This window comes from Pristis pectinata, chromosome 9, assembly GCF_009764475.1.
Source record: "Pristis pectinata isolate sPriPec2 chromosome 9, sPriPec2.1.pri, whole genome shotgun sequence".
NCBI classification, from domain to species: domain Eukaryota; kingdom Metazoa; phylum Chordata; class Chondrichthyes; order Rhinopristiformes; family Pristidae; genus Pristis; species Pristis pectinata.
In genome coordinates this window covers 10,094,443-10,117,768 of record NC_067413.1, presented here as the reverse complement: position 1 = coordinate 10,117,768, position 23,326 = coordinate 10,094,443, and the positions used below count along the sequence as shown (strand labels likewise).

At 42.9% G+C, this 23,326-nt stretch overlaps 1 protein-coding gene across 2 annotated transcripts in view; it reads right to left on the bottom strand.

Annotated features, from left to right (window-relative positions):
- The window catches only part of LOC127574209 (melanocortin receptor 5-like), a 286,745-nt gene that overhangs the window by 205,730 nt on the left and 57,689 nt on the right, over positions 1–23,326 (bottom strand). Inside the window, exon 2 of one of the 2 annotated variants that reach the window (XM_052023009.1) lies at positions 8,561–13,201. The exons of the other annotated variant lie outside the window; for it this stretch is intronic. Within the exon in view, the coding sequence (XP_051878969.1) occupies positions 11,997–13,064 (1,068 nt within the window). The 5' untranslated portion in view covers positions 13,065–13,201 and the 3' untranslated portion in view covers positions 8,561–11,996. Of the gene's footprint in view, positions 1–8,560; positions 13,202–23,326 lie in introns of those variants that run through there. 2 annotated transcript variants of the gene reach the window in all.

The window sequence follows — 23,326 nt, the reverse complement described above, 5'->3', positions numbered from 1 at the left end:
TAGTGCAGGAGTCCCCTGCGGTCATCTTCCTCCAAAACAGATTTACTGCTTTGGCTACTGTTGGGGGAGATGGTTCATCGGGGGAAGGCAGCAGTAGCCAGGATCATGGCACCGTGAGTGGCTCTGCTGCACAAGAGGGCAGGAAAAAGAGTGGTAGGGCTATAGTGGTAGGGAATTCCATGGTGAGGGGAATAGGCAGGAGCTTCTGTGGCTGTAAATGGGATTCCTGGTTGGTGTGTTGCCTCCCAGGTGCAAGGGTCAGTGATGTTTCAGAGTGGCTGCGGGGCATTCTGGAAGGGGATGGTGAACAGCCAGTTGCCGTGGTGCATGTAGGTACCAATGATATAGGAAAAAAGTGGGATGAGGTCCTACAAGTTGAATTTAGGGAGCTAGGAGATAGATTAAAAAGTAGGACTTCAAAGGTAATAATCTCAGAATGACTACCTGTGCCAGGTGCTGGTCAGAGTAGGGACAGCAGCATAGTTAGGATGAATATGTGGCTTGGGCAGTGGGACAGGAGGGCGGGTTTCCAATTCCTGGGGCATTGGAACCGGTTCTGGGGGAGGTGAGACCAGTACAAATCGCCCAGTCTACACCTGGGCAAGACTGGGATCAATGTCCTAGGGGGATTGTTTGCTGGTGCTGTTGGGGAGGGTTTAAACTAATATGGCAGGGGGATGGGAATCCATGCAGAAAGACAGAGGGAAGCAAAGCAGAGACCAGAGCAAAAGTTAGAAAAGAGAAGTGAGAGTGGAGTACAGAAAAGTCAAACTCAAAGGACACAAGTTACTGGATTCTAAAAGGACAATGAGTGTAAGTTTATCTGAATGCCCGTAGTATTCGAAACAAGGTCAGTGAACTTGTGGTACAAATCAGTACAAAGGGGTATGATTTAGTGACCATTACAGAAACGTGGTTGCAGGGTGGAGATGAGTGGGAATTAAATATCAAAGGGTATCAGGTAATATGGAAGGATAGGCAGTGTCAGATCCGGTTATTTTCAAATCCGCAGGTTCTTTCAGGAGTCCAGGAATGAGTTGAAGACAACTTGATGCTTCACAAAGTTTTATTGGAAAAGTTTAAAACAAAGCAACAGTCACAGAGCACATGGCACTAGCTTTACTACTAGGAGATGAGCCGAGACAAAAAGGAAGAAAAGATGAGCTCAGGTCAGAGGGGAGGCAAGCAAGAGAGTGATTATCAAAAAGCGACACCTTTTATACCTGAGGTAAGAGGTACTCCTTAGCTAACAATAGTCCAATCAGGAAACCTATTAGATACTTGTGGCCAAATCAACCAATGACAAAACCACATTCACCTGATGGACGAACCAATAAGCTGGTAAGCGGCCATTTCTTGTGCAGCCACTTGGAGTGTATTAAACACTATACATGTTAAAAAAAACTAATTTAAACAGTCAAATCCAACAGCAGGGCGGTGGGGTAGTGCTCTTAATTAACAATGAGATCAGGGCAATAGTGAGAGACAATATAAGATATAAGGGGCAGAATGTTGAGTCCATCAGGGTAGAGATTATGAATAGTAAAGGGGAAAACAAATCATTGGTGGGAGTTGTCTACAGGCCACCAAATAATAACATTCCAGTGGCACAGGCAATAAGCAAGAAATATTTGATGCATGTGAGAATGGAATGGCAGTTGTCATGGGGGACTTTAACTTCCACATAGATTGGGCGAATCAAGTTGGTCGAGGCAGTCTTGAGGAGGACTTCACAGAATGCATCCGTGATAGCTTTCCTGAACGGCATGTTAGTGAACCTTCAAGGGGAAATGTTATCTTAGATCTGGTCCTGTGCAATGAGACAGGTAAAGTTAACAACCTTGTAGTTAGGGATCCTCTTGGAAAGAGTGACCATTATATGACTGAATTAATCATACAAGTGGAGGGTGCAATAGTTCAATCTAAAACCAGTGTATTATGCCCAAACAAGGGAGACTACAACGGGATGAGGGAGGAGTTGGCTGGCGTAGACTGGAAACACAGGCTCTATGGTGGGACAGTTGAGGAACAGTGGAAGACTTTCACAGAGATTTTTCATGGTGCTCAACAAAAGTATATTCCAGTTAAAAGCAAGGACAGTAAGGGTGGGAGAGCCAGCCTTGGATAACTAAGGAAATAAAAGGCATCAGGCTAAAAGCTCATGTGTACAAAGTTGTAAAGAGTAGTGGGAAACTGGAAGATTGGGAAAACTGTAAAAAGCAACAAAGAACAACTAAGCAAGCAACAAAGAAGATAGATTATGAAAGTAAACTAGCACAAAATATAAGAACAGATAGTAAGTTTTTACAATTATATGAAGCGGAAAAGGGTGGCTAAGTTGAATGTAGGTCCCTTGGAAGATGAGAAGGGGGAATTAATATTGGGTAATGTGGAAATGGCCGAGGCCTTGAACAACTATTTTGTGTCGGTCTTCGTGGTGGTGGACATGTCTAACATGCCAAAGAGGTGTTATGGATGCAATGGAAAGTGACAACCTCTCTAAAATCACTGTCACAAAGGAGTAGTGATGAGCAAACTAGTGGGCCTAAAGGTAGATTAGTCTCCTGGTCTTGATGGGATGGATCTCAGGGTACTGAAAGAAATGGCGGAAGTTATAGTAGACGCACTTATGATGATTTTACCAAAATTCTCTGGTCCCAGCCGACTGGAAGACAGCAAATGTCACGCCACTGTTTGATTAAAGGATGTAGGCAAATGTGGGTAACTATAGGCAGTCAGCTGAACATCTGTAGTTGGGGAAAATGCTTGAAGTTTTCATGAAGGAAGAAATAGCCAGACATCTGGATAGAAGTGGTTCCATCAGGCAGATACAGCATGGATTCAGGAAGGGCAGGTCCTGTTTGACAAACTTACTGAAGTTCTTTGAGGATATAATGAGTGCAGTGGGTAGAGCGGAACAGGTGGATGTTGTATACTTGGATTTCCAGAAGGTGTTCGATAAGGTGCTGCATGAAAGACTTGTCCAGAAGATAAGGATGCATGGAGTTGGGGGTAATATATTAGCATGGATAGAGGATTGGTTAACCAATAGAAGGCAGAGAGTAGGGATAATTGGGTATTTCACTGGTTGGCAATCAGTGGTGAGTGGGGTGCTCCAGGGGTTGGTGCTGGGCCTGCAACTGTTCATAATATACATTAATGATTTGGAAGAGGGGACCGAGTGTAGCGTATCTAAGTTTACTGATGACACTAAACGGAGTGGCAAAGCAAATTGTGCAGAGTCTGCAGAGATATAGATAGATTAAGTGAGTGGGCAAGGGTCTGTCAGATGGAGTACAATGTCGGTAAACGTGAGGTCATCCACTTTGGAAGGATAAATAGAAGTTCAGATTATTATTTAAGTGATGAAAGATTGCAGCATGCTTTTGTGCAGAGGGATTGGGAGTGCTTGTGCATGAATCGCAAAAGATTAGTTTGCAGGTGCAATAGGTTATCAAGAAGGCGAATGGAATGCTGGCCTTCATTGCTAGAGGGATTGAATTTAAGAGCAGGGAGGTTATGCTGCAACTGTACAGGGTACTGGTGAGGCTGCACCTGGAGTACTGCGTGCAGTTCTTGTCTGCTTACTTGAAGGATATACTGGCTTTGGAGGTGGTGCAGAGGAGGTTCACCAGGTTGACTCTGGAGATGAGGGGGTTAGCCTATGAGGAGAGATTAAGTCACCAGGGACTATACTCGCTGGAATTCAGAAGAATGAGGGGATCTCATGGAAATGTATAAAATTATGAAAGGGATATATAAGATAGAGGCAGGAAGGTTGTTCCCACTGGTAGGTGAGACTAGAACTAGGGAACATAGCCTCAAGATTTGGGGGAATAGATTTAGGACAGAGATGAGGAGGAACTGCTTTTCCCAGAGAGTAGTGAATCTGTGGAATTCTCTGCCCAGGGAAGCAGTAGAGGCTACCTCATTAAATATATCTAAGACATAGATTTTTGCATAGTAGGGGAATTAAGGGTTATGGGGAAAAGGCAGATAGGTGGATCTGAGTCCACTGCTGGATCAGACATGATGTTATTGAATGGCAAAGCAGGTTTGATGGGCCAGATGGCCTACTCCTGCTCCTATTTATGTTCTTATCTTGGAAATGAACAAGTTCAGAGAAAAGATAGACTTTTGGGGGGGGGGGGGGGTGGTGTAGTGGGGATGAGGTCACCTCAAATGTTAATATCCAGGCAGCTGAATGCAGTGTTACAGAGAAAAGGAAGAGGGAACTTGTATTACACAAGGGTTTGAACTTCCTAAGAGAATCTTTAAAAAAAAAACAACTGCAGATGTTGGAAAACAACTAAAAAGATGAAATGCTGGAAATACTCAGCAGGTCAGGCAGCATCTGTGGGAAGAGAAACAGTCATTGTTTCAGGTGAGATTTTGAAGATTTATGCCAGGTGTTCTGACAAAGGGTCTTTGACCAGAAATGCTGACTGTTTCTCATCCCACAGATGTGGCCTGACTTGCTGAGTATTTCCAGCATTTTCTGTTTTTATTTTCTATTGATGCTATTAATTCAGTATTATGATGTGGAAGATAGTGATAGATTGAATTAGGATATAGAGGCTGGTCGAATAGGGAGGCAACACATGACAGATGAAATTTAATGTGAAGAAAATGCAAAGTCATGCCTGTTAGTGGGAAGGATGAGGAGAGGCAATAGATTTCATTTCAATTTCTGGGCTGTTACTCATGTCAATCCTGTTATTAGTGTTACAGCCACCCTAGTGTTCTGTGGAGACTGAATAAGTCAAAACTATCCCCGCTCAAACAATAATTGCAGGAGGTACAGAAGCCTGAAGTCCCACACCACCAGGTTCAAGAACAGCTACTTCCCTTCAACCATTTGGTTCTTAAACCAACCGGCAAAACACTAATCACTACAGTTTAACAACACTATGACCACTTAAAAGTCAGTCGAGTTTATTGTCATATGCACAAGTACATGTGTGCACAGGTGCAATGAACAACTTACTTGCAGCAGCATCACAGGCACACAGCATCAGATAAGCAGCATTCACAAGAAAAACATAAATTAAACATAAGTTGTGCATGATTTTTACAAGAGAACACAATTAGAACAAACATTTTAGTGCAAAGTGATCAAAGTGGTCATGGTGTTGCTTAAACTGCAGTGATTATTGTTTTGCTGGTTGGTTCAAGAACTGAATGGTTGAAGGGAAGTAACTGTTCTTGAACCTGGTGGTGTGGGACTTCAGGCTTCTGTACCTCTTGCCCTATGGTAGCTGCGAGAAGATGGCAGTGGGAATCTGATGGATGTTGCCGCCTTTTTAAAGAAAACACACACAAGGTACTTTGCATCAGATTTATCAAAACAAACAGTTAAAAGCCAAATCTTCAGGAAATGGTATTGCAGAGGTTAAGTCACAAGACTAACAATCAAGAGAACTGAAATCAAATCCCACTGATACAGCTGGGGCATCTAAACTCATTAAGAAATGGAATTCTGAAAAAAGTTTTAATAATCTTCTCAAGCAGTCCCTTGGGATCAAAGAAGGCTTTTGGCACACTGGCCTTCATCAGTCAGGGCATTGAGTATAGAAGTTGGGATGTTATGTTGCAGTTGTATAAGACATTAAGGCTGCATTTGGAATATTGTGTTCAGTTTTGGTCACCCTGTTATAGGAAAGATGCCACTAAGCAGGAAAGAGTGCAGAGGAGATTTACGAGGATGTTGCCGGGACTCGAGGGACTGAGTTATGGAGAGAGGTTGAGCAGGTTGGGATTTTATTCATTGGTGTGTAGGAGAATGAAGAGTGATCTTCGAGGTGTATAAAGTCATGAGGGGCGTAGATAGGGTGAATGTGCAGTCTTTTTCACAGGGATATTGGAAAGGAACATGGATAAGAAAGGTTTAGAGGGATATGGGCCAAATGCGGGCAAATGGGACTAGCTTAGATGGGAATCTTGGTTGTCATGGACCAGTTGGGCTGAAGAACCTGTCTGTGTTGTATGACTCTATGACTCAGAGATAATTAGGGACGAGCATTATATGCCGGCCTTTTCAGTGACATTCAGATCTTAAAAATGAATAAGAGACAAAGGCTGATACTTGGTGGAGTGGGGATGGCAGCTGAAGGTGGGGGTACAGAGAAAAGGAGAATGCAACTCGTATTACACAGGGGCTTGTGTTTTTCAAGTGAAAATAAAAACTGCAGATCCTGGAAATCAGAAATAAAAACAAAATGTTGACAAGTCAGACAGCATCTGTGGAAAGAAATACTTAACATTTTAGTTCAAAGACCCTTTGTCAGAACTGAGGAACTTGTGCTTTCTACTGTGTTTCTAAGAAGATCTGCACTCGACTGAACTCTGGAAATATAAATATGAAATAGATGCATAGCTTTTAAAAAGTAAGCATCCATCACCAGTACTACATCAACAATACCTTGCAAGTGAAAATAAAAAAAACTGCAGATGCTGGAAGTCTAAAATAAGAACAAAATGCTGGAAGTACAGGTCAGACCACATCTGTGGGAAGTGAAATGTTTACTGTTTCTTTTCCCACAGATGTGGCCTGCCCTGCTTGGTATTTTCAGCATCTTCTATTGTTATTTAACGTTAGCAGTGCTACATAAGTGCAAGGTAATGTTGTGAAAATGCTCCAAGCCATTTTGTAGGTGTATTAAGAAACTGAGTCTGTCACTGGGCCATATAGGTGGGGGGGTTAGGGCAGAATAGTTTTAAGAAGGTACTTGAATGAACAGGGAGATTAGAGGCCAAGTGGTTTAGGGAAGGAATTCCAGCATCTCAGCAGCTGAAGGCATTGCTGTCAGTGAAGTGATCAATTAACTTGCTGCTCCAATTTATATTTGCATCTGCCAACGTCATTTGTCATTTGTCTGCCATTTAGAGAACTTCTCAGTGTTTGACCTGTGTCAATAACACACAAATGATGTGAGGTGGGAAAGATAATGAAGTGACTAATGCTCATGCCTTATTATACTGGGTAAAATCTATTTTCTGCCTGGAAATTGATGAAGCCACACTGTTAGGCAAGTCATAAATTAGTGCATGTCTTAGTGTCTGCAGCAGTTAACTACCTTCATGCTTGATTGAAACAGGAGTTTGGTTGTGATGTATTGTTTGGATAGATGGGTTCAGGCTCTCTACACTGCACTATAAGTTCGTCCACCATTGAACTGCATCAAATAAATTCAGTTTGTGAAGAAAATCCTTCTTTCTTCATTTTCATATGTTGGCAATCCCCATTGTACTGATATGAACTTGAGAGCAAATAATCCAAACTCTATCACTTTCCAATGGGGATTCAGGCAATGGTATCATACTATTCAATGTACTTAATCATAGAATAAAGCAACATTTATGATTCGGTGAAACTTTGTGCAAGGAGCTACTGTTTCTTACTGTGTTGTGCACTCATCCAGTTGAGGGTATTAATAACAAAAGGATCGCAATATTCTTCATCTCTTAAAGTGGCCTTGCGTTAACACTGCGATGGGGTTTTGGGGAAAGGCGGAGGGGACAGAAGGAAAGGTGGAACAAAGTTGGGAGTAGGATGGGAGGCAGAAGTTGCGTCCAGGAACAAGTTCAAATTCAGGGCAGGGAATTCCATCTTGTAAGTTCACTCATTTTGCCCCTTGGTGTCAGCTGAAAAGCTGGCCTGTTAAAAGTTGGGTTGGAGGCATTTTAAAAGGCTGTATAACTCTGATTCTAATTAGTTCGGCACAACATCATGGGCTGAAGGGCCTGTTCCTGTTCTGTTTTGTATCTGAATCAAGGTGAACATTGGAAAAGGGGACTCCACTCTAAGCGGCCTAAAGTCAGAGCTGAAAAATCTCTTGCTTTTTGAGGTCTCATTTCTCTATATTAAATTCAACTTGCCTCATTTCACCAGTCTGTCTGCATGCTTCTGGTGTTGGTTGCTGCTACTCACAGTTCCAAGCTTTGCATCTAATGCCCCATGTACCCAGGTTCACCTTGTTAATTAATCAATAATTGTTCTGACCTTTGCAGGACAGTTTTGCATGGAGCCCATAATCTATGTATTCTTCCTCTGTGATACACAACCAATCACCACTGCTCTCTGCTTTCTTCCTCTTCATGAATTTTATATCTATATTGCCATTTTCTTTTTAATTCAACTTGTTTAAACTTTGGTTAGGACAATTATGTGGCAGTTTGTAAATCACCTTCGGAAAGGCACACAAGCAACATTGCCTTCGTCAATCCTCCCCATTTCTTCTCAAAATTAACCAGCACAACTTGCCTTGCGCAACTCCCTCCTGTCTGTTATTGACCTATGTTCCTCAGACTTGTGATTAATTTTGTTGTAATTTATTGTCTCAAGAGGTTTCACTACTGCTGGCTTTCAGCTAATGTCCTGTTTCATCTGGTTTCCAACTGTATTAAAGGGTTAAGTCAGACACTGTGCCTGAACTCTACATTGAACTTCATTGCAAGGTGCAGATGACCTCTTTAGGAATAAAATAAAAATAGCATTGAATATTATTAAATATTCTTTATTAAGTCATCTCACTGAAATTATGATTAAGTACACCACAACACTAATTTAAGCAGAATGCAAATGTTAGGGAACATTTGTTGATTTGCTTAGCAGAACAGTAATAAGGAGCCTCATCCAATTGGAGATGTTGAATAGATGAATCAAAAATCAGTGTGAACTGTATGAGCAGAATATGAATGAATTACATTGAATCATGCCATTATGCAGAAGAAATTAACATGCTGCAGATTCCACATAAATTACAGACAATCCAGACAGCAGCAAATGACAGCAACAGACAGAGTCCATTTAGCCCAAAAGGCTTGTGCTACCTCTGGAAGAATTCATCACAGAATCCCAGCAGGTCCACACCACTGCCTACCTATAGCTCTGTAAATGTTCCCCCTTCAAATACAAGATCAAAATGTAAGTTTCATCTTGCCAATCATAAATTCTGCTATGTTTAAAGGATAATGGCTCCTCAGTACCTTTGAGCCATTGTATGGGCAATGAGACTTCAGTGATATCTGCACAAATCATGGAACCAAAACCTAGTCAGGATGATCTGAGCTGTTCAGTGTGTATATCCCTGGAGGAAGTAGTTATGGGTGAGGTCAAGCTTGGGTTTGGCTGGGGCTCGATGCAAAATACCTCTGCTTCTGTGTATATATACATCCAGAATTTTACTGAGCATATTCAGTATTCCCACAAATTATTTATGGAATTCATCAATTAGTTTTCAGGTTTTTTCAGATCCCATATTATAAATAAAATCAATAAATGCTTTCAAAATGTTTTGTTTTAAGGTGAGAGGGGGAAAGTTTTTAAAGGAGATGTGCAGGGTTGGTTTTTTTAGTGGTGGGTGCCTGGAACTCGCTGCCAGGGGTGGGGGTGGAAGCAGACACGATAGTAGCATTTATGGGCCATTTAGACAGGCACATGAACATGCAGGGATATAGACACATGCAGGCAGATGGGTTTAGTTTAATCTGGCATCATGGTCAGCACAGACATCATGGGCTGAAGGGCCTGTCCCTGTGCTGTACTGTTCTATATTGTATGTGCCTACATATAAAGCACAATATACAAGGACACCACTGTTAAATATTAACAGATCAACATCCATGATCAGAAGATATCCATGCTGGAATACTGCTTGGTCCCAAAGGATTTGGCTTGGATATCTTGCACTGTACAAGTAAACTGCAATGCAAGCAAGGTTTAACCAAGTGATTGGTAATCGTTGACCCATGCTCCAGTGAGGGTGCCATGCTACAGTGACAATGGTGCCTGTACACAGGACCCTGCACATAGACTTTGATGCCAAACCAGCATTCCCCTGCGCATGCCAAAAGTGTGACTGATTCCTGGGAGCCATTTGAGGTTCAAGAGCCCTCTGCCACCTTTTGGTGGGTCATTGTTTCTACCAGTAGATGGTGCTGTCTACTTTCTAACACATGCACCATATGGGTGTTGGATGAAAAATAGTCCCACCTTTTCCTGTGAAGGTCCTTGTTGTTGATGGATACTCCAGTGATATGAACATGACATGGAACATCCATGGATCTGCTTAGCAGACAAGCATAAAGTAAGTGGGAGACACAAGAGACTGCAGATGCTGGAAGGTTGTCAAGCCCCTTTCATGCTTTGAGACATTACAAAGGAGACAGGAGAGACTGCACATGAGCAAAAAACCAAGCTGCTGGAGAAACTCAGTGGATCAGGCAGCATCTGTGGAGGCAATGTGATGGTTGATGTTTTGGGCCGAGACCCTGCATCAAGACATTACAAACTCTTGCGAGTGATTTAGTGTTTGGGAGAAAGTCCCTTTACTCCAGTGAAGCAACTGGGATTTGCAGAATGTTGGGAACTTTTTTAAGTTAGTAACAGTGAACCTCAGACATCAGATGGGCAAGCTGGAGATGATGGGTGGCACATACCCAACATTGGAAATCAAATTTTTGCCCTTTGATTCTCCTGAGGGTTTGCACCAAAAAAACCCACCTTAAATCTAATGGTTTATTGTAAATCTCATTGGAATGAGGAAAACCTGTGGCCAATCCTTAACTGCACTTTGGAATGGTGTAGAGAATCACTCAGTTCAAGGGAAATTCAGGAAGGACCATAAATGCTGAAAAAATATTCAGCTCCAGCATTCAACCTAACTCCTTCCTTAACATCTCTTAATATTTTTGACTAACAAAAGCTATCAGTCTCAAACCTGACATCTCGCAACAACTGCCTTTGTCAGAAGCTAGTCCCAATCTTCTCTGTAAAAGATTTTCCAAACTTCACTCCTGAGAGACCCACTTTAGTTCTTACCCTATGACCTTGAACTGGATGGTTTAGTGGATCAACCAAATGAATCCCTCCTCTTCCCATGTACTTAGAAGAAAAATTAGATTGAGGAGGTCATTTTCTGAAGCTAATGTTCTAACCAACCTCTATCTTCGTTCTATCCTGGCTTGGAAACTTCTATCATTCTAAATTCCAGGGAATACACTCCTGGTTTCAGTGTCCTTCCCCCAAAACGTAACACTTGGAGTCCAGATATCATTCTGTTAAATGGGCACTGTTCTCCTTCCAAGACAAATGCACCTTTCCTAATGTTTGGTGCCCAGAACTACTCTCCGTACTTCAGGTTTGGTCTACCAACACTGTAGTGTAGTTGCCCAAGTATAAGAGCCAAAAATCCTCTTCAACTATTTTCTATACCAGCCCATGACAATTTAATGATCTGGCACGTGGTCCCTTAAGAAATTGAGCACAACCCCTTATTCTAGCATTTCACCATTGAGAAAATATTCTGACCTTTAGTCCAAAGTGGAGGATCTCACACGTGATGCTCAGTTATCTAGAGCAACAAGAACTAACGACATCACAGTGTACACCACATTCACATCAGCATTACGCAAAAACTGCATGAATTTTATTGATCTTTAAAATCATTTGGATCAACGCTGCTGGTTTTCTTTTCTCCCTTCCTCTCGATGATTCATCTGGCAATCAAATACTGAAGGCAAACAGGTTCCCCTTAAAGCTATATCACAGAATGAGGCCGTGTATAATCCAAGGTTAAAAGAAAGCCACGTAACAATGTAAAGCTATTATGGTTGACACTGAATGGGCTGAGTCAACTCATAGTCGAGCAGGTAGCAGCCAACACTTGCTTGCAACAGACAGAGACAAAGAAACTCCACACGGCAACAAAGTGATCACTGAAAAAAGATGGCTTGGATTGTGGAAACAGTAACAACTGTTTTATCTGTGCCAGAATGTTGCAGCCCTTTGGGGCTACTATTGGGTGTCACACCGTTTAACACTTAATTTGAAAGACGGCACTCCTCTCAGTTCTACGATGAATTTTGTGCTTGACTCTCTGAAGGACTCACCAACATCTTTTTGACTCAATCATTGCATTCTGGCTCTTATCACCTGCTCCTCCCAAGATCAGCAAACACCATATAGCTGCTTGCTTTAAGTCTGTGTGGATCAACTAAGCGTTCAAAAATCTGCCTGATGCATGGACGTACCATTGCCTTTTGAGACAGCACGGCATTTTCTTAAAAGTACTGGATAATTTGGGATCTCGGAATGCATAAATAAGAGGGTCAATGACTGAGTGACACATGATAAAGATGAGGTCAATTTGAAAGAGGGATATAAAGCATGTACAGTATGGGTCTGAAGGACAGAATAAGTAGAGGGTGAAATGCAACGATAATGGGGCCCAACAAGCAATGAAGACCCCGAGGAGGACAGTTAATGTGAGGGCTCCTTTAAAATTGACTCTTTGGTGGACTGTGTGACCTGGAAGTATTCTAATCTGCTTGGCGTGCATCTGCGCCAACAAGAACATGTAGATGTAAAGGGACACGATAAGAACTAGTGTTAGCAGGAACGATATAACAAAGAAGCCGACAATGCCGTGACTCTTGTTAAAAGTGATCATGATGATGCCAGTGGAAGTGCAAAAGACCCAGATCCCTGCAATGGCAAAAGCCACTCGCTTTCCTGTCATGATGTTGTGGTATCTCAAAGCATGGAAAATTGTGACGTATCTGTCTGTTGTGATTGCAGCCAAGTTAAAAATGGAGGCAAGGAAGGAAATGCATATTAATGAGTCATATACATAGTCCAGTTTTAGTAAAACGGCTTCCGTGAACAGATCTTTGTTGTGCTTTACCAGCAATATTGTAAGTGCTTCCCAGGCTTTGGATAGGCTTAGCAGAATGTCTGAAACTGCCAAACTGCAGATGAAGTAGTACATAGGAGAGTGTAGATTCCTGTTCTTGATCACCACAATGACCACTAGCAGGTTTTCCACCAAGCTCACTCCCCCCAGCATGAGGTAGACCTCGTTGGGGATCTCGATTTGGGTGCACTCCTTCGTGGCATTCACATTGGTTTGGTTGCTGGCATCTATTTCAGCCTCCGCTCCATTCAGCAACCAAGGGGAGATGGTGGGATGTGACTGTGGAGAGAGGGTGACATCTGGGAGCACAGAGAAGGTGCCATTTGAACCCAGTGAGGTGCCAAATCCTGCCATTGTCACATTGGGCATCCCAGGTAAAATTCAAACAGAATTACTCTTCAGCAAGGAGTAGGAAAGGCATTTTCTTGATGTGGCAGTCTTGTCCTTTCTACAGTTTTCCATATTGTCAAGAATCTTCTCTGCTTCAGGAAGTGGAAGCTAAATATCTGAAAAAAAACACAACAGGATGAAATTCATTTAAGTATTTCATTTTGATCAGATTGTGTTGAGAGTACTGTGAACGACTTGGGCCTCCAATGTCATAAAAATGAGATGGACTCTGACCTCACAATCTACTTCATTATGACCTTGCACCTTATTGTCTATCTACACTGCACTTCCTCTGCAGCTGTGACACTCTGTACTGTTATTGTTTTTACCTGTACTACCTCAATGCACTGTGTAGTGAATTGACCTGTATGATCGGTATGCAAGACAAGTTTTTCACTGTACCTCGGTACAAGTGACAATAATATACCAATACCAAAAAAAGATGCAGAAGAATTGGAGGAAGTGTTTCAAGGATGACACCAGAAATGAGAAATTATTAATGGAAGGAAAGTTTGAACTGACAGGCCATTTTCTAAAGAAAAGACCAGAAGTAACACCTGATAGTTATCTTCCAACATCTGAAATGATTTGAGGGGGTAGATGTAGAGAAGATGTTTCCACTCATGGGGGAGTCTTAAAATCAGTTATCTTACTTGAAATCCAGCAGGGAGTTAAAGGAGAAATATCTTTTCTCAGAGTCTTGAGAATTTGGATCTAGCTCTCATAATTTTTTCCTTTTCCAAAGGAGGTTTATTCAGTGATTACAACATCACATTATTACCATACCTCCTGTCTTGCTGTGGGGTCGTCCACTGATGGCTCACTTCTTTGGGAGATGAAGGAGAGGAGTGGAGGTACTGGAGGTGGGTTGGTGTGGAGGGGGGGGGGGTGGGATGGGGATGTGGAGTCGTCAAGTTGAATTGATTGCCATGTGTACAAGTACGGTGAAGTACAGGTACAATGAAGAACTTGCAGCTGTATCACAAGCCAATCCCCACCTCAATCTCACATTCCAATCACTTCAGTAGTACCTTGCATATATAAGATCTTTATTTTTAACATGTACATCAAAACACGCAGTGAAATGCATCTTTTTGCATAGTGTTCTGGGGGTAGCCCGCAAGTGTCGCCACACTTCCGGCGCCAACGTAGCACGCCCACAACTTCCTAACCCGTACGTCTTTAGAATGTGGGAGGAAACCAGGGCACCCAGAGGAAATCCACGCAGACACGGGGAGAACATACAAACTCCTTACAGACAGTGGCCAGAATTGAACACGGGTCACTGGTGCTGTAATAGCGCTACTCTAACTGCTACACTACCGTGCCTACCGTATATGTAGTGTTACAGCACAGAAATGGACCATTCAACCCAGCAAACAGTGCACCGTTTAAACTCCATAATACCTTTCCCTGATCTTTCGAAGATAGAACAAAGAATGTAGAACAGTACAGTGTGTGAACAGGCCCTTCAGCCCACCATGTCTGTACTGACCATGATGTTAATCTAAACTAATCACATCTGCTGGTTCATGTGTCTGTCTAAATGTCTCTTAAACGTTGCTATTATATCTGCTTCTACCACCTCCCTAACAGCATGTTCCAGAAGATATGGGATGTAGGGATAGGGGCAGATGCGGGATGTAGGGATAGGGGCAGGTAGTGTTGAGGAAGCAGGGAGTCTGCGGAGGATTTGGAGAGGTTGGGAGAATGGGCAAAGCAGTGGCAGATGGAATACAGCGTAGTGAAGTGCATGGTCATGCACTTCGGTAGAAGGAATAAAGGTGTAGACTACTTTCTAAGTGGGGAGCAAATTCAGAAATTGGAGGTGCAAAGGGACTTGGGAGTCCGAGTGCAGGATTCCCTGAAGGTTAACTTGCAGGTTGAGTCGGTAGTAAGGAAGGCAAATGCAATGTTAGCATTCATTTAAAGAGGACTGGAATATAAGAGCAAGGAAGTAATGCTGAGGCTTTATAAGATGTTGGTCAGACCACATTTGGAGCATTGTGAGCAGTTTTGGGCCCCATATCTAAGGAAGGATGTGCTGGCACTGGAGAGAGTCCAGAGGAGGTTTGCAGGAATGATCCCGGGAATGAAAGGGTTAATGTATGAGCATTTGACAGCTCTGGGCCTGTACTTGCTGTAGTTTAGAGGGATGAGGGGAGATCTCATTGAATATTGGAAGGTCTGGACAGAGTGGATGTGGAGAGGATGTTTCCAGTTGTGGGAGAGTCTAGGACCAGAGGGCACAGCCTCAGAATAGAAGGACGTCCTTTTAGAACAGAGATGAGGAGGAATTTCTTTAGCCAGAGGGTGGTGAATCTGTGGAATTCATTGCCACAGATGGCTGTGGAGGCCAAGTCATTGGGTGCAGTTGAAGTGGAGGTTGATAGGTTATTGATTAGTAAGGGCGTCAAAGGTTACGGGGAGAAGGCAGGAGAATGGTGTTGAGAGGGAAAATTAAATCAGCCATGATCGAATGACAGAGCAGACTCGATGGGCTGAATGGCCTAATTCTGCTCATGTGTCTTATGGAAAGGATCTTGTGGAGTGTAATCATTGGGAGTAACCAGTTGGGCCAATTTTGGCATGATTCTGCACTGTGGGTAACTTTACTCACTTCGTAACACATCCACCTATTCCTTTCTTCCTTGTGTGTTTCTCCAGCTTCCCTGTAAATGCATCTAACCACCCTTCCTTGTGGTGGGGAGTTCTGCACTCCATTTGCTCTCTGGGAACACAATACATTGTGCCATGCTGAAATCATAGAGTGAATAATGGGTCATCCGTTCACACCCTATGCGTGAGGCTGCTGTATTGTCACCCAACGTCAGTGAATAAACACTTCCCAGCAGAAACCATTGGATATCAGGCTGAGACCAGAATGCTGGTTTCCCCACTCAAAAAAAATTAATGCCAGTTGTCAACACTAGTACAATTAACATCCACTAAACAGTGAGCAAATGATCTTGCCAAACAAGCAACACTAGTCCCATTTGCCTGCATTTGGCCATTATCCCTGGAAACTTTTCCTGTCCATTGTACCTGTCCAAGTGTCTTTTAAATGTTGTTAATGTACCTGCCCCAACCACTTTGGCAGCTCATTCCATATACTGATTACTCTCTGGGTGAAAAAGTTGCCTCTCAGGTTCCTATTAAATCTCTCCCCTTCTTACCTTAAACCTGTGCCCTCTAGTTCTTGATTCCCCAACCGTGGGAAAAATGACTGTGCATTCACCCTATCTATGCCCCCATGATTTTATACACCTCTATAAGATCACCCCTCATTCTCCTACACTCCAATGAAAACATTCCCAACCTGCTCAACATCTCTCTATCACTCTGTCCCTCGAGTCCCAGTAACATCCTCATAAATCTCCTCTGCATCTTTCCTATAACAGGATGACTAAAACTGAACACAATATTCCAATCTTGCTATTCCACGGGGTCCACTCAGCAGTGGACAGAAAAGTTCTTAACCATGAAGGGATCCAAAAGTCCCCTGTTAATATTGGAACATGAGGACTTGGAATACTGCCTTTCAAGCCACTACCTTACCGCACTAAGATCATGGCTGATATTTTATCTTATCGCTAGTTTTCCTGCTTGGTTCCCCCTATCCCTCAATCCCAAAGTGTATCAATGGATATAATCTTTAACTGAACACCACAGTGTTCCTCACAGCTCCAGAGACTTGAGTTCAACCCTGACCTTGGATACTGTCTGTGTGGAGTTTGCACGTTCTCCCTGCGACCGTGTGGGTTTCCTCCGGGTGCTCTGGCTTCCTCCCACATCCCAATGACGTGCGGGTTGGTAGGTTAATTGGCTGCTGTAAATTGCCCCCAGTGTGTAGGTGACTGGTAGAATCTGGGAGGAGTTGATGAGCCAAAGATGAACTCTTGATCTCTCAATCTACCTTGACATGGCCCTTGCACTTTATTTGTCCACCAGCACTGCACTTTCTCTGTAACTGTAACACTATATTCTGCATTCTGTTTCTCTTTTTACTTCCTTGATGTACTTATGTATGGAATGATCTGCCTGGATGGCATGTAAACAAAAGCTTTTCACTGTATCTCGGTAAGTGTGACAATAATAAACCAATATCAAGAATGTGGACAGAATATAAAATAGGATTAATGTAGAATTAGTGTAAATGGGTAGTTGATAGCCAGTGTGGACTCGATGGGCTGAAGGGCCTGCTTCAATGCTGTAAGCATACTTTGAGTATATGACTATGACTTGTATCTCTGGAGCAGAGACTTCCAAAGATTGACAGTGTACTGAGTGAACTCTTCAGTCCTAAATGGATTAGACAGAAATCCACCTGCCATTTTTAAAGTTACATGTGGCATTCTCAAAGCAATATAAATTCTGCATGATTGACATTTGTTGTCAACACTGAGTTTTATCAGTGGAAAGCAAACAAAAAGAAATCCAGGTAGAGTTTTGCAGGTGTTTCATTTCTGTTTTTGAGCAGTTAAAAGCAAAAATTCAAGCCCTGTTGACAATCAACAGTAAATCTCCACCAGAGCAGCATCAACAAACAAATCACCAACTGCAAATGATGATCTGCAGACACACCCTGATAAATCCTCTGCGGAACATGTACGGATGATTAAACAGAACCTCCAGGCTGTAAATTAAAGTTGCTCTTCTAACCAAAGCCTTTGCAGGCAATGGGAATGTTGCAGGGATTTAGAAAATAGCTATTCATTTCCATTTTTTATTGGCAGATAATGATGTTTGATCCTTTTAGTGTTCTCTTTATGTTGTAGCAATGATGTGAACAGACTATTAGGACTGAGTTCCATCTTATTAAGGCTGCATATGACATTTACCAATTGCACTATTGATAGTGAGCCTGGCCTGTTATTTTTAAATTGAGATGATATTAAGACAACAGCACAAAACCTAGAAGGAGGAATTAGGTTTCCACCTCCACAAATTGTGTTCCATTGCCTCTACTATGTGATTTGACCCTGTTGTCCCTAATGAGCCCTACTCTTTCCTGGGTTATTCTTTTGTCTTTAATATACTCATAAAATGCCTTTGAATTTACCTTCATCCTATCTGCTGGTGATATTTTGTGACCCCTCTTTGCCTTCCTAGTTACCTTTTTAAGTGCCTCTCTCCACTTTTTATTGTCTTGACAGGCCTCCCCTCTCATTAGTTCCTTATACCTCTCATGTGCTTCCTTTCCATTCTTTATCCAACCCTCTATCTTTTGACATCCCTGGTTCCCTGTACTTTACTACCCCATTACCCTTGGTTTTCAGCCGTACAGGCACGTGATGGTCCTGAACTCTCTCTACCTCTGCTTTGAATGCTTCCCCCTGTGCCGATGTCGCTACAAGTAGACGCACTCCATCCACCTTTGCCAGGTCCTGTCTTATTTTAATGAAATTGGTCTTCTCCCAATTTAAGACCTTTATTTCCAGTTCATCCCTATCCATTTCCGTAACCACTTTAAAATATATAGAGTTATGGTCTCTATATCCAAAATGCCTCCCCCACTGACATTCCCTGCACTTGACCAGCTCCATTTCCCAAGATAACATAGAACATTGAACATTACAGCACAGTACAGGCCCTTCGGCCCACGATGTTGTGCCAACATTTTATCCTGCTCTAAGATCTACCTAACCCTTCCCTCCCACATAGCCCTCCATTTTTCTATCATTCAAGTGACTATCTAAGAATCTCTTAAATGTCCCTAATGTATCTGCCTCCACCACCTCTGCAGGTAGTGTGTTCCACACACACACACACACACACACACACACACACACACACACACACACACATATATATATATATACACACCTTTGGAAGTCTCTGCTCCAGAGATATCCAAGTCATAGTCATAGACACAAAAGAATCTTGAGTGTGTATAAAAAAAAACTTACCTCTGACATCCCCCCCCACACCTTCCTTCAATCACCTTAAAGTTATGCCCCCTCGTGTTAGCCATTGTTGCCCTGGGGAAAAAGTCTCTGACTGTCCACTCAATCTATGCCTCTTATCTTGTACACCTCTATCAAGTCACTTCTCATCCTCCTCTTCAAAGAGAAAAGCCCTAGCTCACTCAACCTATCCTCAAAATATGCTCTCCAATCTAGGCAGCATCCTGGTAAATCTGCTCTGCACCCTCTCTAAAGCTTCCACACCCTTCCTATAATGAGGCGACCAGAACCGAACACGATACTCCAAGTGTGGTCTAACTAGAGGTCTATGGAGCTGCAACGTTGCCTCTTGAACTCAATACTCTGACTAATGAAGGCCAACACACCATACACCACCTTAACAACCCTATCAACCTATGTGGCAACTCCAAGGTCCAAGATCCCTCTGTTCCTCCACACTGCAAAGAGTCCTGCCATTAACCTTTTATTCTGCTTTCAAATTCAATCTTCTAAAGTGTATCACTTCACACTTTTCCAAATAAAATCAAGTACGCCCCTTCCCTCGTTGGTCTATCTACATACTGCATCAGGAAGCTGTCTTGGACACACCTCAAAATTCCTACCCCTCTGAGCCTTTTAGGCTAAGGAAGTCCCACTTAATATTTGGGAAATTTAAATCCCCTTAGCCTAATTTATCACATCTCTCTGCTATTTTCCTACATATTTGTTCCACTATCTCCTGTTGACTTTTAGGAGGTCTGCAGTACACATCCACTCTTGTCCCTTATCTCCACCCATATGGCCTCATTTGGGGAACCTTCTGGGATATCCTCCTGAAGTAATGCATTCCTTGACTAACAGTGCACTGCCAGCTGATCTCTCCTATCTCTCTCTGTCTCACCAGAAAACTCTGTACCTCAGGATCCTGAGCTGCTCTTAGTCATGGCAATGATATCGTGGTCCCATGTGTTAAAGTCTTGAATTCGTTTACCTTACTAGTTAGACTCCTTGCATTAAAATAGATGCAATTTAGTCTTGTATTCCCCTCATTTGCATTTATCTGCCTACTCTCTCCATTGGACTTAATTTTTTTCCTCTAGGGAACTCCGCATCTGATTTGTTTTCCAACACCATCTCATTAGTTTTCCCCTCCGTCTGAACATGTACTCTGAGTCCCAATCCCCTGCCAACTCAGCTTAAACCTTCCCCAATAACACTTGGAGACATCCCTGCAAGACTGTTGGTCCTGTTACAGTTTAGGTGCAACCCATCCCACTTGTACAGGTCACATCTTCCCCAGAAACGGTCCCAATGATCCGGGAACTTAAAGCCTATTCCCCTTGCACCATCCCTTCAACCACTTGTTCATCGGACATATCCTTCTATCCCTATACACACTAGCTCGTGGCATTGGAAGCAATCCAGAGATTACATCCTTTGAGGTTCTGCTCTTTAAGCGGCTATCTAGCTCTCTAAACTCACGTTGCAGGACCCCATCCCTTCTCCTACCTATGTCGTCGATTCTGGGAATACAGATCCATAATTCCTTAAGTGGCATCACAGGTAGATAGTGTTGTAAAGAGAGCTTTTGGCACATTGGCCTTCATAAATCAGGGCATTGAGTACAGGAGATGGGATGTTATGTTGAAGTTGTACCAGATATTGATGAGGCAGAATTTAAAGTATTGTGTGCAGTTCTGGTCACCTACCTACAGGAAAGATATCAATAAGCTTGAAAGGGTGCAGAGAGAATTTACATGGATATTGCCGGGACTTGAGGATCTGAGTTATAGGGAAAGGTTAGGACTTTATTCCCTGGAGCGCAGGAGAACGAGGGGAGATCTTATAGAGGTATACAAAATTACGAGGGGGATAGATAGGGTGAACGCATGCAGGCTTTTTTCCTTCAGTTGGGTGAGACTAGAACTAGATGTAGGTTTAGGGTGAAAAGTGACATATTTAAGGGGAATCTGAGGGGGAACTACTTCACTCAGAGGGTGGTGTGAGTGTGGAGTGAGCTGCCCGCAGAAGTGGTAGATGAGGGTTCAGTTGTAACACTTAAGAGAAGTTTGGATAGGTGCATGCTAGAGAAGGGTGTGGAGGGCAATGGTCTGAGTGCAGGTAGATAGGACTGGGCAGAAAACCAGGACTAGATGGGCCAAAGGGCCTGTTTCTGTGCTGTAGTGCTCTGAATCTATGACCAATATCTAGCACGACTGCTGGCTGTTCGCCCTTCCCCTTCAGAAAGTCCTGCAGCCCCTCTGAGACACCCCAGCACCAGGGAGGTACCGCACCATACTGGAGTCTTGTTCGTGGCCACAGAGCACCTATCTGTCCCCCTAATGATAAAATGCCCCAGCACCGTCACTCTCCCAGTCTTCACAGAGGAAAAAGGGCAAACCTAAAATCCCAAACGAGAATGCTTTCGCGCTATGTGAAGTACTTGTTCATTGACAATAACATTTTCTAACCCTGTGTTGTTTGCCCCTGTCTAACACAAAGGAATGTGCTTCCTCCTCTTGTAAGCTCCTGCTTCCATGTGTAGAATGGGCTTTGTTCTGTGGTATTGCAAGATTTAGTTCAGAGAGAGATTCAGATTTATCTGGTCTCCGCTTCACAAGGCACATTATTCTCAGTGGAAAAAGCTTTGGGCAATTTACAAGGCTGGAATTTCTTATTTTCATGAGATGACCAGCAAGCATAAAACATCCACACATCAGAAATTCTCTTCCCTCTGTTATCCTCTCTCCAGACAATTTCTTCCCGATGAAAGTTGAGGGGGGGGCGTTCTGACTGAGATGTACAAAATTAAGAATGGCATAGATAGTGAAATGCTTTTCCCCACAGCAGAAGGGTCTCAAACCAGAGGGTTCAAGATAAAGGGTGGGAGGTTCAGAGGGGATGTAAGGAAGAACGTTTTTCAGCCATAGGGTGGTTGGAACCTGGAACACGCTATCTGAGGGGGCATTGAAGGTAGAGACTCTCTCAATGTTTAAGAAGCATCTAGATGAGCACTTGGATCGCCAAGGAATAGTAGGCTACGGGCCAAGTGCTGGAAAATGGGATTAGTATATTTGGCTACTCAATGGTAGGCATGGATATAATGCGCCGAAGGGCCTATTTCTCTGCTGTTTGATTCTATCACTTTATTCCTCTTTCAAAACTGATCCACTTCACAATCCTCGGCACTCCATCTGCCACTGTCAACCCACTTCGCCGTGCTGTGGATGAGTTTTTAATGACTCTATATATAAACATAGAACAGGCCTTTCAGCCCACAACATCTGTGCCGAACACGATGCCAAATTAAACTGATCCCTTCAGTTTGCACATGATAGATTGGGGATAGGTTGAGTGAGCTGGGCCTTTTCTCTTTGGAGAGAAGGGGGATGAGAGGTGACTTGATAGAGGTGTACAAGATGATAAGAGGCATCGATCGAGTGGACAGTCAGAGACTTTTTCCCAGGGTGAAAATGGCTAACACGAGGGGGCATAATTTTAAGGTGATTGGAGGGAGGTATAAGGGGGATGTCAGGGGTAAGTTTTTTACACACAGTGGTGGGTGTGTGGAACTCACTGCCTGCAGAGGTTGTGGGGGCAGATACATTAGGGACATTTAAGAGACTCTTAGATAGACACATGAATAATAGAGAAATGGGAGAGAAGGGTTAACATTTGGGAGGGAAGAGTTAGATAGGTCTTAGAGCAGGATAAAATGTCGGCACAACATTGTGGGCTGAAGGGCCTGTACTGTGCTCTGGTGTTCTATATGATCCATATCCCTCTGTTTCCTGCATGTTCAGGTGCCTACCTAAAAGCCTCTTAAATGCCACTGTTGTATCTGTTTCCACCAGCACCCTTGGCAGCCTGTTCCAGGTACCCACCATTCTCTTTGTAAAAAAAAAACAACTTGCCCCACACATCTCCTTTAAACTATCCCCCTCACCTTAAATGCATGTCCTCTAGTATTTGACATTTCTACTTTAGGAAAATATATAGGATAAAAGTGGAAAAAAATAAATGAGTCCCATGGAGATAAAACCAGAAGATGATATAAAAGTGAATAAAATAAAATTGAGAAGGGATTAAACAAATAATTCAATGCAGAAGACAAAGCAAACGTAACAGAAATACAAGGGATCCAAGTGTAAAATGATTCTGAGGAACTCAAAGTATTTAATATCGCTGCTACCATCAGGCAGGAGGTACAGAAGCCTGAAGTCCCACACCACCAGGTTTAGGAACAGCTACTTTCCTACAGCCATCAGGTTCTTGAACGCACTTGCACAATCCTAACCCTACCTCAGCAATGGAACACTACAGACCACCTCTTGC